A 16771-nucleotide genomic window follows, 5' to 3' on the forward strand; every position below is an offset into this window, starting at 1 on the left:
CGCTGTATTTGACGTTATCTTGCATTGAGAGTGTTATTTGCATCACATCTTTTAATAATATTAATAATATCAAATATATAATTAATAGTTAATATATATATATATACATTAATAATAATATATAATATAAATATTATAGTTAAAATATTAATGTAAACTTATGTGCAATGGCTATAGTTGGGATTATTGACGATGACATTTATTCAGGTTATGACGATTATCCATCCGTTTATAGTACTAAGGATCTTGATCAAGATGAATTATTTCAAGAAGCTGTTAAAACAAGTTATGCGAAAAGATCAATAGTATGTATTATTATTTATCAATAATTATAAATTTTTCTTGTATTGTATCATTCATTTATTACAGCAAACTCCAAAAATCCCAGGCAGTGCAATGCGTCTTGGAACCTCAACCGGAGTAAGCAAATACATGATTATGACAATACAAAATATCATCAGTGTGAAGGAATAATTATATTAATTATATTATTATATTATGATTTTAGTTTAATAGAGTTGGAACTACAGTATCTCTGCGACCTAATACTGGCGGACTTAGACCAATGACCGCAGTTAGAGGTGCTGGTTATACGAGTAATAGACAAATATTCGATCCTCTTAATATGAGCAGTAGTATTAAAGGACCTGCTCCTCCATTAGAAAGTAATAAAGAACACACGTAAGTATTATTTATAAAACTTCCTTTTTTATGATTTATTATAACTTAATTAGACTGATTTTTTTTAATTTAAGGCCAGAAGAAAAAATAAAAATAAGTGAAAGAAAGATTATGGAACTGATAGAAAACTCTATTGATGCAGCTGGTAGTAGCAACATGCGTGTCGCTTTAGAACGAGCCAGAGAAGCTTCGTCAAGAGAGCGTGCTCTTATAAGATTACAAGAACAAGCTGGTTTAAGTGATACTCATAACGTTGATTTAACATTTGCTGTAAGAAATTAATTTTATTTTATAACTTATTAATTTTTTAGATGAATACTTAAATATTGTTTACATATAGGTACTATTCAATTTAGCAATACAATATACGAATAATGAAATGTACACTGAAGCTATAGCTACTTATCAAGCTATTACGAGAAACAGAATGTTCAGCAACAGCGGAAGATTGAAAGTAAATATGGGAAATATTTATGTTCAAATGGGACAATTATCTCAGGCAATTAAAATGTATAGAATGGCTTTTGATCAAGCACCGATAGCTCATAAGGATTTAAGGTATGTTAACGTATACATTAAATTACTAACATAACTGATATTAGATAACAAAATCGTATGGCTTTCTTTCATTTCAATATTTCATTTATTAATTCTATGTAATTCTTAGAATAAAAATAATGCATAACATTGGAATGTTATTTGTACAAATGGGTCGTTTAGAAGAAGCAGCTAATAGTTTTGAATGGGTTATGAGAGAACGAGCAGAGTTTACCGCTGGTTTATATGCTGTGTTATGTCATTTTGCATTATCACATAGAGATAAAATGAAACGATCATTTTTAGAGTTATTAGAGGTTCAGCTTAATATTGATCAAGAAGACAAATATAGTACGAGTGCTGTGAGTTAATATAGAGTGTGTTTACATTTAATCACTATGTGTTGCTAGTAATGCTCACCCTATATTATCACGTATTAAATATGATTTTTCTCTATCTTTTTATGAGCTATTCATAAATTGATATTAATCTATTATTTGGCTTTTAAAGTAAATGGATATTTTATTAAAATTTTCAAGTTAATTATATCTTTGTATTTAGGATGATATAGACTCAAATATATTACACGAAGTTTTAAAAAGTGATGATCTATCGAAATTTGAGAAGAAACTTAAAGTGGAAGGAGAGAAAACTATTCTTTGCGCGGCCAAACTTATAGCCCCTGTAATTGAAGATACCGTTTCAGCTGGATTTGCTTGGTATTTATTAAAATGTATCATTTGTACACAGGGAGCTTTTCATTATTTAAATATTTATGCTTTTATCATTTATTTTTTATTCAGGTGTGTAGATGCTATAAAATCGTCTGCTTATGGAACTGTAGCTGCAGATTTAGAAATAAATAAAGCTATGGTTTACTTACATAATAAAGAAACGCAACTAGCTATTGATACTTTAAAAAATTTTCAAAATTGTGACACCAAAGCTAATAGCGCGGCATCAACTATGTTATCATTTATTTATTACCTTGTATGTAATTAAGATATCTAACATAAATTAAATTTTCTTACATATATGTGCTATTTATATTATAATAATATAATTGAACTGTTTAGCAAGGCGATTATGAACAAGCCGAGAAGTATGCAGAAACAGCACGAAATGCAGATAGTTATAATGCTGCTGCCTATGTTAATTTAGCAGCTTGTGCAATGAAAAAAAATGAATTGGACATAGCCAAGGAGTTTCTTTTATGTGCATTGGATACAGATGCTAGTCATGTGCAAGCACTTTATAATTTAGGTAAGTATAATATTATTTAGTAATTTATTATAAGTTTAACAAGTATTACTTAATGAGTATTTATATAGGCCTGGTATATAAAAAACAAAGCATGTATGAAGAGGCTTTGGAATGTTTTTGGAAATTACGTAATATTGTCAGATATGATCCACAGACATTATATCAGATTGGACAAATATATCATCTTATTAATGATACAGAACAGGCATCTGAATGGTATAACCAATTGCTAGGTATAATTCCATCAGATCCAGGAGTTTTACAAAAGTTAGGAGAAATGTATGACAGTTTGGGCGATAAACAACAGGCATATCAATTTTATAGTGATGTAAGTAAAATTTATAATTTATTTATTTATTATTATATTACTTCTTGGTGTAATTTTTTTATTTTTAATCTTAGTCTTATAGATTTTTCCCTGCTAATTACGAAGTGATCGATTGGTTAGGATCGTATTTCATATCTATGCAGGTAATATATATATATATATATTTATATTATTTATTTGATTATTAAAATAGAAATATTAATGTTACATTATTGTACAAAGGTGGCAGAAAAAGCAATGTTATATTTTGAAAAGGCTGTGGAACTTGCACCTGATGAACCTAGATGGAGATTATTGGTAGCTGCTTGCTTAAGACGAACTGGACAATTTCATAAAGCTCTTTCAGAATATCAAGATATACATAAAAGATTTCCAGATAATATTGAATGTTTAAAATTTTTGGTACGTTTATGTAGCGATATGGGTCTCAAAGAAGCTCAATTATATGCATCTGAATTGAAGAAAGCAGAAAAAGCAAAGGAATTAAAAGAACGACAAGGATCTGGTAGACCAGGTACTACTGGTATGTATTTTTTAATATTCTTCTTTATATATTTTTAAAAAGTTAGAATAAATATTAATTGCGTAAATATTATTTTGAAGGTTCGCGAAAAAGTAACAGCGATAATTCTTCTCGAGCTGGTTCTGGGATGAGCGTATTATCGGATCATAGAAGCAGTCCTATTTCAGGAAAAAAAGCTAATGAAGGATCTAACAGCGGTGGAGCCATTAGGTCTACTCGAACTTTTAGAGGAGACAGTTCTGTAGAATTGAATTTTGATGGACAAGCTAGTAAGTATTATTTTAAAACAACTTGGCCTTTTTTGTTATCATTAGATTTGTTAGAATATTAAATTACGTATTAATGATGAATAAGAGTACATTCGAAAGAAAAAGTTTCTTTGATATTACGGTTAATTAACATAAGCCTTTTTTAGAGTAAAATTAGATTGGTTATTGATAGTTTAGTGCTGCATGATCTTAAACAAGATGAATATCTACTAGGGAGATTTATAGACTGCATATATGATTCCTTAATGGATTGAACAACATGATAAATGGGTCTTTAACTAGTTTGTAGATTCTATTCTTAACATTGATATATTTCATATAACGTTAGATTAAGTCAAAACAAAGAATAAAGTCAAGCACAATAGAAAATATAATTTATCAATTATATAAGATTATTGTATATAACAACTATTAAATTTTGTTCTAGATATTACTTATACCGATCCTATTGGACCATTACCTACACGTCCGATGACTGCTGCCGGAAAAAGAGACGACGATTTTGGAGAAGAAGAATTGGGACCTGATTTGTTGCCTGAATAGTGCGTATAATTTATTTATTACTTTTTAAATATATAACAGTAAGTGAAGCTAATAAAATATTTATAATTATTATTTAATAATTAAAAAACTAGTATTTAATAATTAAATACTAGTGTTTTTTATTGTACATGAATTATATCAGAGGTAATAATATGGATAATCGGTGAATTATATATATGTATAAATATTTATTATGAAGAGTAGCTCTAGCGAATTTGAAAAAAATAAATCATATTTATTATTTATCTTTTGAATATAACAAATATTGTGAGAGAGAAATACGTAGAAATTAACCCTTCCTACAAGTAGTACGTCTTGCAGGAAGGGCCACTTACCTCGTGTACATTATAGATCTACGAGGGTCGGCACAATTGTAACGATCTAAATTTAAACACACCGGCCGTTTTCATCAAACTTCATTCAGCCGACGTAGATTGAGAGACGGATATTAACATTATTAACTTCTATGTATGCGCTTATTTGCTATATGGATTGTCGGTATTTTGAATGTGTACACGTGAACAACATCTAATCTTTTCATTTGAAATAGAAATTTCAAATAATAACAAATTGTGATAGATATATTTAAATAAAAGTATTATTTACACACGATCGATTTTATTACTTTAACAAATATTTTTATTTAATATTATTAATATAAAAGTATATATGGTAGGTTTTTTGATTTAAAAATACTTCGTTAATGTATATAAAAGATAATAAGATAATAAGTTATTGAAATTGATAACAGTAAAGAAAAAAAAATAATAAAAATATTTCGAATATCTTTCCCATTCCATCGTTCCTACGGTCCGTTTTATTTAATATAACTTTTATAAAATTAACATATGACTTGCGCATATTTAACAAAAAATTAATTAATAAAAAACAATAATTTTAATGTTTCGAATAATTAAGAAATGTTTAAAATTTCCCGCCACAAGCATCTATTTCTTTGATCGTACGTGTATATGTATTGTATATAGTACGTGCATGCATATATACACAGCGTGAGACGTATCCAAGTTCTATTTCTCGCGCGTCACGTGACGTCACACGAGATACCGGGTATGCAGGAGTGTAAGTGGTGGTAAACTTGGTGGGTAGCGTGTCTTGCTCTCTGATTTGTCAACGATAATAACAGAGTGGGAGTTAGCAAGTGTCGACGCGGTAGCGCATACATGCGCATATACATTTCGTGGCATTGCACTCGTTGAGCGTACGTACGCGTTTGCTTTGGAATAGGTACTATTCGTTCATTCGTTCGTTCGTTCGTTCGATAATTCATTCGTACGTTCGTACATTTATTCATTCATCCAATCATTCATTCACTTCGTTTGTTCATTCGTTTTTAAAATTATTATAATTTAAATAATTAATTTAATTGTACTTACATCGCGTTATAGTAAGTTCCGTTTGAAAACTCACTTGCAGTGTACGTGTGTGTGTGTGTGTGGGTGCATATGTATAAGAAAGAAAGAGAGAGAAAGAGGATCAACATTGAACTTTTCAGGGGTGAGAGATTCGATAATATCGTTTCTTACGATATTTCAATGTTTTTGTAGTAAATTACACGCGCCTCGAAGCTTAACTAAAGAAAATTCTTAGATCTTCGCGATATTTTTCATTTTTATATATGACTTTGCATAATATTTCTTTATTTATTTAGATTTGTCAATATATGTTAATTATTATATTGAAATATTTTGAATGTTTGAATTATTCCCGCCTAGCGTTAGTAGATAGAAACACCTTTTTTTTTTTATTTTTATTATAAATTAATTTATAGATACGCGTTATCTTTTAATTTAATTTTTGTTTCATTTTTAACATGTTTTATTTTCTTCTTTTTATTGTGTTATTATATTACTTCGAAGTATAAATGATATCGTTTATGGTTCGATTTAATTACTGACAGGGTAAATTCATGGAATATTAACTTCGTTGAAGGATCGTCGAAATGTGATTTTAAAATCTCTAAAAATGTATGATTTTATTGTTTTATAACGGTTAGAAAGATTTGAAATGATGTTGATTATTATTATGCTCGAGTCATATTAAAAATAATAAAGTTAAACAAACGACTAAATTATAAATTAATTTGAAATGTAAAGAAAATATATAATTAATCATCGTGTGTTAAATCATATGCGATTAAACGTTATTATGATAATTATTAATAAAGATAGCGAGAAACTGGTAGAATAATTTGTTCGAAAGTTAATGTCGATTTTGTTCTTGTTATTTGTAAATGACGTATAAGTTTAAATGTGTTTACTTTAGTAAGGAAAACCCACGTGTGTCCTTGAAAAGCATTTCGTTGTATATGTTCCCGACATCGATCTCTCGATATTACAAAATAGTAAATGATTACAAGAAGCGTTTTCAAACTGATTACTCGATTATTACGATTGTCAAATTATTTTCTATTTATCGAATTAGCCATATTAACTTTCTTAATTTCTTTTATTTTCGGATAACGTTAAGTATTTGTTTTTAGTCGAATTTGTTAAGAAAGAAACGAAAATTGTATATTTTTAGTTTGTTTCGTTTTTACGGAAAAAGAAATACGAAAGAAAATATACATTTTAATTCCTTAATCTTTTCATGTTATCGCTTTGAAATGTCTTTATAAATAGTTACTGTACCACATAATGGTAAAATAATTTCACCTGTCTAGTTATTAATCAGATTTACGATCCCGGAAGTATCTTTTGTTTAAAATGAAATGATAGATATAAATCAAAGATAACGTATACCTGTTGATCGTAGAAAATGTTGATTTATTAATGAGTAAATGACAATAATTAATGCAACGGCTTAGCATATTGGGCTGATGTATTATATAATATATATATTATGTATTAGAAGGATTCGGCAAATGAAGTCATCTTATCGCAGACGAATCAACTAGATACTTTATGGTCTTTACTAATATAATTTTATCATGTTGTTGGATTCTTTATCGTTTGATTTCGTAATACCAAATTATTTTTGTATGCCTTTTTTTCCAATCGTCATACTCAAGTAGTAGAAAATAGAGAAAAATAGAAATAGAACGGAAAGAGAATTGTAAAATAGAAATAGAATGGAATGTAGTAAATGGATGTTCGCGTGGAAAGAATCGTTTAACGAGAAAGACAACTCGAATGATTTCGATTGTTCGAACATTCACGTTATGTTTTATTTATTATTATTACTTTTTCTTAATTACAATCTTAATAATTTACGTAACTTTCGTTGGAATTAGTAAAAAAGAATTAAAAAAGTCGTGATAATAAAATGAACATTGTAGAATCATTCTCTGTAACGCAATAATTCGTTCGTTTCAGATTTATGAATGACCTTGTTAAGTAATAATCTCGTTATTCACGGAAGCTTTATAACTTACGATGAATGATAGATTAAGCTATTATATATTTAACAAAATGCAATAACATACGTGTATGTATATCTCGTGTTAATAATTACGTGGAGTGTATCTCGTTCGTTTTCTTTATATTTTACTTTTTATATATTCTAACTTAATGTTAGTCAATATTATCGATCATATTTATCGATCGATAATATAACGTTTTCAATTAGACTCGTTCGAATAGGTTTATTCTTTTGTGCAAAGTATGCTTTAATTGCGTCACGTGTTAATTAACAAGTCATTATTATTCCCAGCAGCTATATATTCGGTTAATTCGATGAAGATCGATCGAATACGCGACATATATCGATTATTAGATATTCTTTGAAATGTTTTCGGAAAAAACGGAAAGGAGAAAAATAAGAGAGAGAGAGAGAGAGAGAGAGAGAGAGAGAAAAGAATAGTACAATTATTTTATCTGTGTCTTATGGTAGACGAATCGAAGATAGGATCGAAAAGATATATCTAATATAACTATTGTGAATCGTAATAACGCTTAACTCTGTAATTTACGATCTATCAGATCGAATTTCTTTCTTGTCGACTCGATGGCACATCTTTGTTATATATCGTCTATATGATTACGTCAGACTAGTTAATCTGACGTTAGCGTGACAAAAGAGCGGTTCTTGGGTGTAGTGATCATGAATTTTGTTAATCGAAAAGAGCTTGTTTGTAATTTCGAGTTAACTTTAAGAATGAAAAAAAGTTTGGTTTTGCAACGATTATTGAAGTTATATGAAGTTATTGAAGTTCAATAGTAAATAGTTATGCCTTGACAATTTCCGATAATAAAATAAGTACTCGTAAGTACATATGAACTTAACGAGTTTTACTAGTCACATACTTATTTAAAAAACAGTAAATTTCGATCAAATTAGTGTATGTTTAAATATGAAAAATGATTTGTGTTTCCTGTTTAGTCTTTCGAGTATTTGAATTATAATTTTGAGTACACGTTCAGCTTACATTACTTACAAGCAAATGCTGGGAATGACGAGTAGTACGCGCATTGCACTCCAGATTACGATCATCACGTCGGGTCAACTGGCTGAATTATCTCGGTTAACGCTTTGCACCTTCCAATTGATTTTAATGAAGGCTCGTTCGCGTTGCTGTTCGCCTTTCAAGAACGTCCTCCTAACTTTTCGTGGTTTCTTTTTATCCGATTGTATTTTGTGAGTCGTTTTTCGTCCCAACTTCTTCCGCATTTGTACATTCATTTTCGTGCACAATAAGTAAATATCTACCTATGTGTGGTACGAGATTAACGAAACGAATCGGCTGTTAAAAGAGGGGGGCACATTTCGGTATTAGCGAATTGAATCGCGTCGTTTGTCAAGATCATTATTATTATTATTAATTATACGATAAGGCACTCAATAGAGGTCACAAATTAGTCGTAATTATGAGACAAAATGTTTATCTGTTTTTTACACGAATAATAATTTTCATTCGTCGAACATTTTTATCTAATTTTCTAAACTTTATTGTTTAAACAAATTTTTTTCCCTTCGGGGATCTGTATAAACTTATAGTTTAAATAATAAACAAGGTCCGCGGTTAATAATGTGTTATTTGAAGAGAAACTCTATCAGTTACATTTTAAATCGTTTTGTTTATCGTTGTTGATAAAATGTTTTATGAACTTTCAGCCCGGTCAAACAAAGTTAGAACGGTTGAGCTTTTACAAACGACGAGAGCTCTCACGTCAGTCGTGATCTTGCATTTGATCGCGCAGCACGTGCGAATTACTGACGATATTCGTGTAGACAAGTGCGAGCACGTTTCCAGATAAATCTACATTCATATCCGTGTAAGTTGTCAATGTAGTACTATCAATGCATATACTTCATTGGAGTAAACATGATTCATATCGAATTTCATTAATGATTCTGTCTAATTCGATTACTTTTACGATACAAATATTCAATGAAAAGTGAAAGATTATTTAACGTAAGGTAGATATCGTTTAGATCGTATCATCAATCAAAAAATATTTCTTCTATTTATTGATCGTGATACATGAATTACAAACGTAGATTTTTTTTTAGAGAAAGACAATTTAAAAAACCATGTGTAGTATTCTTCGTTGTATTTTAAATATTCGTCACGAATCAACGATTATTCTTCATTCAATATTTCTTATTCATCTTGAGGAATATTTCACGAGTAGTATTTTTTAGAAGTCACGATACGTTTTCTGCTAGAATATCATTGCTTTTAAACATGATATTATATTACAAATAGAATCGTAGTTGATGTAACGAAACTATATTGATAGACCATATTTTGAATATCTTTTATGATTATAATAAGTTTTTATTGTATTTCAAGTATTACTGTTATATACAAATATTTTTTTTATTATTTTATTGATGAAAACTTGTACCAAGCACATTTTCTCTCTTTCTCTTCCCTCTCTTCAGAATAATATTTAAGATGAAATTTTAAAGAACTTTGTGAGTATCTCATTCTCCGCCAGTTGTATCCTAATCACGTTCAAAAAACTTACCAATCTATCTCTTTAGAAAACAACTTAGAACATTTTAGAGCTAAAAAAAGTGTAAAGTTATCAAGATTTACGAGGTCATTATTTCATGTTATCGAAATGCGTAGAATTCTATGGACTTTCGACTTTTTGTTAATTAATATATATATATATATATTTTTATAATGAGAAACATATGCGTGTGATGAAAAAATAAGAGAATATTTCAGCATTAAATTAGATAGACGTTACAACTTTTGATAACTCATCATCCTTCTTCATATATTATACATATAAATTATATTCTTCAGAAAAAAATCTACTAATGATATCGTTAAATGTCGAAATTGATTTATCTAATAAATTTACGTATTAACTTTTTCAGATAATCTCAGTTGTTTAAAGAAATGGTGGTACCAGCGGAACACGCGCTTCACGAAGCCATTCAGGTTTCACCACTTGTAATATCGAACGATGTTAGGAAACAGAAAGTAAGTAGATTCGATATAATATAATTATTTATATTAAACATATCTGGATGTACGTGAACTCGTAACCTTTCTTATATGCGCAAACGATGAGATTGATGAAAAACGATGGTGATAAATAGGTCTCGACAAATCTTTAGGACGACGACGATGATTATTATTATCATCGTCGTTGTCATCATTATTATTATTATTATTATTATTATTATTATTATTATGATTATTGCGTGAATATTGGTTACTTATCATGGAATATATATATCATATTTAATAGAGTTTAAACGAAGTTAGCACACGACGTTCATCGAAGGATGAAGTGATCGTGGTTCTTAACCCTCCGACCTTCTTATTAAGAGTTTGCTGACTCGAAACGATCCTAAACGTATACTTTCTCTTTTATATGATAGCAAACGATGTTAATTCGACGTCAATTGGGGTATAAATTACTTTATTTTAAATCCTTTGGATAGATCTATTAACGCTCGTGTAACGTAGGCTTTCATTACAGGTCGTGAGGATAACAAACTGTTAAATATCTTTCTTTTTTCCTAACTGTATACGCTAAGTGTAATTTATATTTCTTAGATTTAATGTCTATTTGAATTATTCTACTGAATAATATTATATTTTATATAACCACAAACGAAAAATTACAAGTTCAAATAGTTTATCTTATACGATTACGATTGCGATATTTATCATCCTTTTTATAATGATTATGGTGCTCGGTTATTTAACGACGTTATGAAAGCTTAAAGCGGTTTAAGTTGGATTTTAAATTATTGTTGTTGTTTCTAGGAGTAAGGATTTCTTATCTTGCCCTCAAAGAATCATAGGGTTATCATAATAAAATTCTCAACTTTTTGATATCCCAATATTCACAATTTATTGAATATAAGATAACGGAAATTGTAAGACATTCGAGATTAAGTAAACTATAGACACGTGTTAAATAAAAATTATAGAAATACTGGGAATTATTATCTATCTCATATTTTTTCTTTTTTCTTTTCTTAATCGTTATCTTAATCTTCCCTTATTAAAGGGATGTTATTAAGAAAACAATATAACAGTTACGAACGTTATATTATTTATTGGCAAGCAATAAATGATAAGTAGATTTTGGTTTGATTTTTTTATTTTTGGATGGAAAAGTTGTATCTTTCATTTCTTTAATGTTTCTTTCACGTCAGAAGAGAAGCCGATGCGGCGATATAATCGGTTTACTTTCACAGAGGTGATACGCTGGTATCACGGAGTCATATAACAACTGTTTTTTATCTTACCCAGTATATGCACCCTATAGATATGTAGATAGAGAATGAAATGATTGTTTTTGACGATGAAACCAATTTTATTATGACTTTTGATAATATAATATTACCGATCTACACAAGACTAGATGAACAATTAACACGAGTTTACAGTTACTTCCGGTTTACCCATTAGAATCCCATTAGATAATACGTAACGCGTAACAAAGTAAACAATAGCATCCTTAATGCGAACGCGAACACGTAGTAGCGCTATCACGATGCATAGTAGGTTTGCTAAGGCCTCGAAAGATTTATAGAACGAGGAAAATTTTCCTAGTAAATCCTTCGCATAACGATTCCTCATTATGATTTCTAATAATACTTTTAGTAATTTCCAAATGCTTTCTTCTCGATTGATATCTCTCGGTCTCCCTTTTCTTGTTTGATCATACATACTTCAAGGAAATGTTTCTTTTTAGATCGAAAATCGATTAGCACCAATGCGTTTTTCCTCAACGACTGTTAAAAAAATTCAAGATACATTTGTCTCAGAAATGAACAAAGGTATCCATCAAGAACCGTCATCTTTACAGATGGAAAACACTTACGTACCGGAACTCGTAGATGGAACAGGTACCTTTTTTAAAAATATTTGTATAAAAACAAAACAAATCCAACTTATACTGTGTCTTTCATTTGCCGTGAGATTAATTAATTTATGTAATATTATTTTCAGAGGCGGGACGTTTTTTAGCACTAGATCTTGGAGGGACTAATTTTCGAATTCTTTTATTGGAATTGAAGAATGGCGCAGTTGTTAGGGAGGAAGTGAAAAATTATCACATCGGATCTGAATTAAGGGTTGGCCCGGGTCTTCGTCTGTTCGATTATTTAGCCGAATGCGTCAGTGATTTCGTTATTGGCCAGGGTCTTCAGAATGTCGAAGTTCCTTTAGGTAAATTAAATTCTATTATTCGTCCATTGAAAGTTACATAAATGATTTTCATCGTTATTATACAATTATATTTTAATAGTCGTGGCAAAAGTATTTGTTTGGTATATACAGCATGTAATTTGTAATCATCCATTTGTATGACAATGAATATTAATTCCACATTAGATATTTTAATTTATCTCATTAAATATTCGTTTCCAATTTAGGATTTACATTTTCATTTCCAATGGTTCAACATTCTCTCGATGTTGGAATTTTGGTGACATGGACTAAGAGTTTTAATTGTCCAGACGTTGTGAATAAGGACGCAGTTCAATTACTCCGAGATGCACTTGCTCGTCGAGGTGATACCAAAGTAAAAGTCGTAGCAGTGTTGAATGATACCACAGGAACTCTCATACAAGGAGCCACGTTGGATCCCAATACAGCTATTGGGCTCATCCTAGGTACAGGTAGCAATGCTTGCTACCTTGAACGAGCTGACAGGGTCGAACATTGGGAACCAGAAAGACATGGAGAAAGAGAAGTTAGTATTCGCGAATAAACATATTTTTTTAAATATATTAATTTGATTTCTATTTTTTAGGTCGTAATAGATATCGAATGGGGTGCCTTCGGTGATAATGGTGTTTTAGACTTTATTAAAACAGACTTCGATCGCGAGAATGACGCAAATTCGCTTCTTGTAAATTCGTTTACGTAAGTCCCGGTATTTTTATACAATCATTATTTGACATTTAATAATATATCATTAAAAACATCCTGCTAGATGTTCGTACGAAACTAAAAAGAGATTCTTAAATATCCTAGATTTGAAAAATATATCGGTGGAAAGTATCTCGGTGAAATAGTACGTATCGTGCTCGCTAAATTCGCAAAAGAAGGACTTATATTTGTAGATCAAGATCCAGCGCGTTCTTTCTTCACACCAGGAACGCTTACCTCAGATTTGGTATCATATATTGAACAGTAAGTATTAATAATAAATTTAAATAAATATAATATCTCTAAACTCTAATTATTTGAATTATTATTCGATGTGCAGAGACACCGTAGATGGCAGTACCGATAATACAAAAGAAGTTCTAGCAAAATATGATATTATTCCAACAGAAGATGACATAAACGTAGTACAATACGTGTGCGAAGTTGTTTCTAATCGCGCTGCTCTTCTCGTTTCTATATGTAAGCTGATAATTATAATATTTGTTAGTACTAATAATAGAAAGAGATGTCTAAAATGATTGGACTTTTGCGTAGGTCTTGCGGCGTTGTTGGAACGAATTGATAAGAAGGATGTGACGATTGCGATCGATGGATCTCTATATAAACATCATCCTCGATTGGAAGGTTGGATGAATCAATACATTGCTTTGCTTGTCCCTAGTCGTAAGGTATGCTCCGATTGATTGACTATGCTCGATCATTTGAATCTTTCCACATCTTTTATATTTATTTTCCTTTATTCTCACATCTTTTTTTTCTTAGTTCAAATTGATTCACGTCGAGGATGGGAGTGGAAAGGGTGCAGCGCTTGTTTCCGCGATCGCGCAGAGGATTAAAAAAAGATTAACGTAATTATTATCGACGGAGAAGTGAATAATAATCGCTACTCCGCTAATACGTAATATTATATCAGTAGTGCAAGCATTCCATGGCAGGACAATTTCCTGGTTGTGTTAAAAAAAAAGGGTAATAGTCAAAATGATATAACGTTAACTATATTTTCATTAAAGTTGTTGCATTTACCATTTTTAACCATGTTAAGTATCATCTTTAGGATTTTCGTTAGAAAACATTGTCGTTCCCTTAATCTTCGGAAAGAAACTTTCGCTCTCATCGGCAATTTCGATTCGATAAAAATATATATATATACACACGAGTTTTAATCTCTTTTGTAAATACATTTTCCATAATCAACGTAGAGTTATATTGTAGGGTTCTTTTTCTTTTACAAGGAAAAACCTTACTTTACTATAGAAATGTGTAGTACAAATCGATGAAACGTTTGTAAATTAAAACCAAATCGTTGGAAACATAATTCCGTGATATAAATATATAAATAGATAGGGAAAAGGAGGATAAGTAACATAATTATTCGATTAAGAATAAATGTATACAGAAATTGAATGAATATGCAATGAAAAAGTTTCATCAAAATTTTGTGATAGTAGATGCACAAATAATAATAATACTACTACTATTACTACTACTACTAATAATAATAAAAATAATAATATGTAGGAATTTGACACTCGAATCGGCTGTTAGAGAAAATATTACAGAAAGTTTAAACGAAAATCCGTTGTTATATCTATTAGTAAAATTAAAAATAAAAAAAAATTAAAAAAAGAGAAAAGAAGAGAAGGCGAATGTTTATAAAATCTATTGTTACGAGTATCCTGTGATTGTATACACCATATAAAATTGTATACGATTGTTACAATAAAAAAGAAAAAAGAACAAAAAGAAAAAATCTTTTTCTGTAAAGATAATAGTAAAAATTAAAAATTAAAAGAAAATGTGTTGTAAAGGGGTTACAAAGTAGGTGGCGGGAAATTTAAAAATAAATCGATCGGTAGAATCCGTTGGTGAAGAGAAGAAGAAGAAGAAGGTTCGGTTCGAATAACGAGAGGCGTTTCTCGTTTATAACTCGTCGATAGACCTATCGATCCTGTTGCTAGGCGGTAGGACGGGAGGGCGCGAGTATCTTAGTTAGATTCTAAGATTAGCCGTCAGATGTCGTTGTGATGGCGCGCGGCTCGCTCGCGGAGTGACAGCTCGGCGAGAACTGTCGGAGCGCGTTTACGCGGCCGTTTCTCTTGGAAATAAGGATACGACCGGCCCCCCCGAAATCGGTTAAATTTAAACGCGTAAACAGGCTGACGTTAACGATAATCTCTCGTTTAAGGAAGTACGATTATAGTCGATTTTGAAAATCGAGAGGTCTCATAGGTAACGGTGGGCGTGCACGCAGGAGGGAACGGCTCGCCGGCTCGGTCAGTCTACTGGAAGATTCCATTGTGTGAGAGTGGGCTTTGAAAAAGTTTCGACTGGAAGGAGCTACGTTGCTTTTCGCGCCTTTTGAAGACGTACATCTGTTCGGATCTACCAGAAGGAAGAAAAAACCGAGGTATCCATGTCTTGTTCATTATTTCATTAGGTTTTTTGTACTTGTTAGGACGACTCACTACAGCGGTATCAAGAATGAGGAGCGCGCGTGAGTGTGAGAGAGAAAGAGAGAGAGAGAGAGAGAGCAGAAGAAAGACAAAAAAAAAAAGAAAGAAAGAAAGAAAGAGGGAGAGAAAGAGAGAGAGAGTGAGATAGAAATGGATAGAGAGTCGAAACAAGGGCTTACCAAGAATAAGAAGGCAATAATGCAGTAGTAGTAGTAGAATAGCAATAGTTGAAGAAATAATGCACTAGTGGTTGGTACTGCTAATGCCAGTGACGACGACGACGACGACGACGACGATAGTGTTGTATGGTGAGAATAGTGATGATGGTGTTGATAGTGGTACGAAGCGGGTTTGAGGTTACGCCGGTGATCCTCGCGTTCAGCTGAGCTCTCAGCTGACGGCCGGCCGTTCCAAGACCGGCATTGCGTGTCCTTCTTGTTGTCCCTGCGTTTCCTAGACAGGTTCTATCCTTCGAGTCTTCTCTCTCTCTTTCTCTCTCTCTCTTGAGTAGAATAGAACCAAAAACGAGAGAGCTATTAATCCTAATAAGTTGACTTTATACCTTCTCTTCTACTTCCTTTAAATTACATCTCTTCCTCATCCAGTAAGTTGCTTTTAAAAAAGTAGGTTGAAGGAGAATAGAGAACTGGGGTGCACAAAAAGTGGACGATCGAGTCACGATGCGTCTCGAGTACGTCTCGAGAGTAGAGTAGTGCATTTCGAAGAAGCCGAATAAAGAGAGAAACTAAAGAAATAAAGAAAAAAAAGAAAAGAAAAGGAAAGGAAAGGAAAAAAAAATAGATTAATAAAGATATCGAGAAAAGGGGAGTAAAGTTTCTAAAG

The 16771-nt window shown here is 31.0% G+C and overlaps 2 protein-coding genes across 6 annotated transcripts in view; both read left to right on the forward strand.

The window, feature by feature from the left end:
* On the forward strand, positions 1–9375 carry LOC122519896 (intraflagellar transport protein 88 homolog). Of its 5 annotated transcripts, none has more exons than XM_043639681.1 (15): positions 1–305; positions 370–420; positions 509–681; positions 756–951; positions 1022–1239; positions 1349–1580; positions 1780–1937; positions 2022–2208; positions 2295–2481; positions 2550–2809; positions 2884–2952; positions 3032–3332; positions 3413–3601; positions 4029–4143; positions 9215–9375. In XM_043639681.1, exons 1-15 carry the CDS (start codon positions 168–170, stop codon positions 9231–9233), a joined length of 2493 nt encoding a protein of 830 aa, XP_043495616.1. In that variant the 5' UTR covers positions 1–167; the 3' UTR covers positions 9234–9375. The 5 variants fall into 5 exon arrangements, with proteins under 5 accessions (XP_043495616.1, XP_043495615.1, XP_043495617.1 ...); XM_043639680.1 differs by lacking the exon at positions 9215–9375 and adding an exon at positions 4454–4714; XM_043639682.1 differs by lacking the exon at positions 9215–9375 and adding an exon at positions 4466–4714.
* LOC122519897 (hexokinase-2-like) overlaps positions 5294–16771 on the forward strand; it is a 23570-nt gene continuing 12092 nt past the window's right edge. The window contains exons 1-10 of the mRNA XM_043639685.1: positions 5294–5389; positions 10436–10541; positions 12274–12427; positions 12531–12749; positions 12956–13275; positions 13336–13448; positions 13560–13718; positions 13795–13934; positions 14010–14143; positions 14238–15882. Coding sequence (XP_043495620.1) covers positions 10458–10541; positions 12274–12427; positions 12531–12749; positions 12956–13275; positions 13336–13448; positions 13560–13718; positions 13795–13934; positions 14010–14143; positions 14238–14327 — 1413 coding nt within the window. The 5' untranslated portion in view covers positions 5294–5389; positions 10436–10457 and the 3' untranslated portion in view covers positions 14328–15882. The remainder of the gene's footprint in view (positions 5390–10435; positions 10542–12273; positions 12428–12530; positions 12750–12955; positions 13276–13335; positions 13449–13559; positions 13719–13794; positions 13935–14009; positions 14144–14237; positions 15883–16771) is intronic.

Source organism: Polistes fuscatus, unplaced genomic scaffold, assembly GCF_010416935.1.
Source record: "Polistes fuscatus isolate 324 unplaced genomic scaffold, CU_Pfus_HIC Scaffold3, whole genome shotgun sequence".
Classification (NCBI taxonomy): Eukaryota; Metazoa; Arthropoda; class Insecta; order Hymenoptera; family Vespidae; genus Polistes; species Polistes fuscatus.

Bases quoted from the DNA above. Each gene is read 5' to 3' on its own strand.
- LOC122519896 (XM_043639680.1), top strand. From the start codon at position 168: ATGGCTATAGTTGGGATTATTGACGATGACATTTATTCAGGTTATGAC. The intron at 421-508 runs GTAAGCAAATAC...TTATGATTTTAG, and splicing joins GTCTTGGAACCTCAACCGGA to TTTAATAGAGTTGGAACTAC. The intron at 3,333-3,412 runs GTATGTATTTTT...ATTATTTTGAAG, and splicing joins TGGTAGACCAGGTACTACTG to GTTCGCGAAAAAGTAACAGC.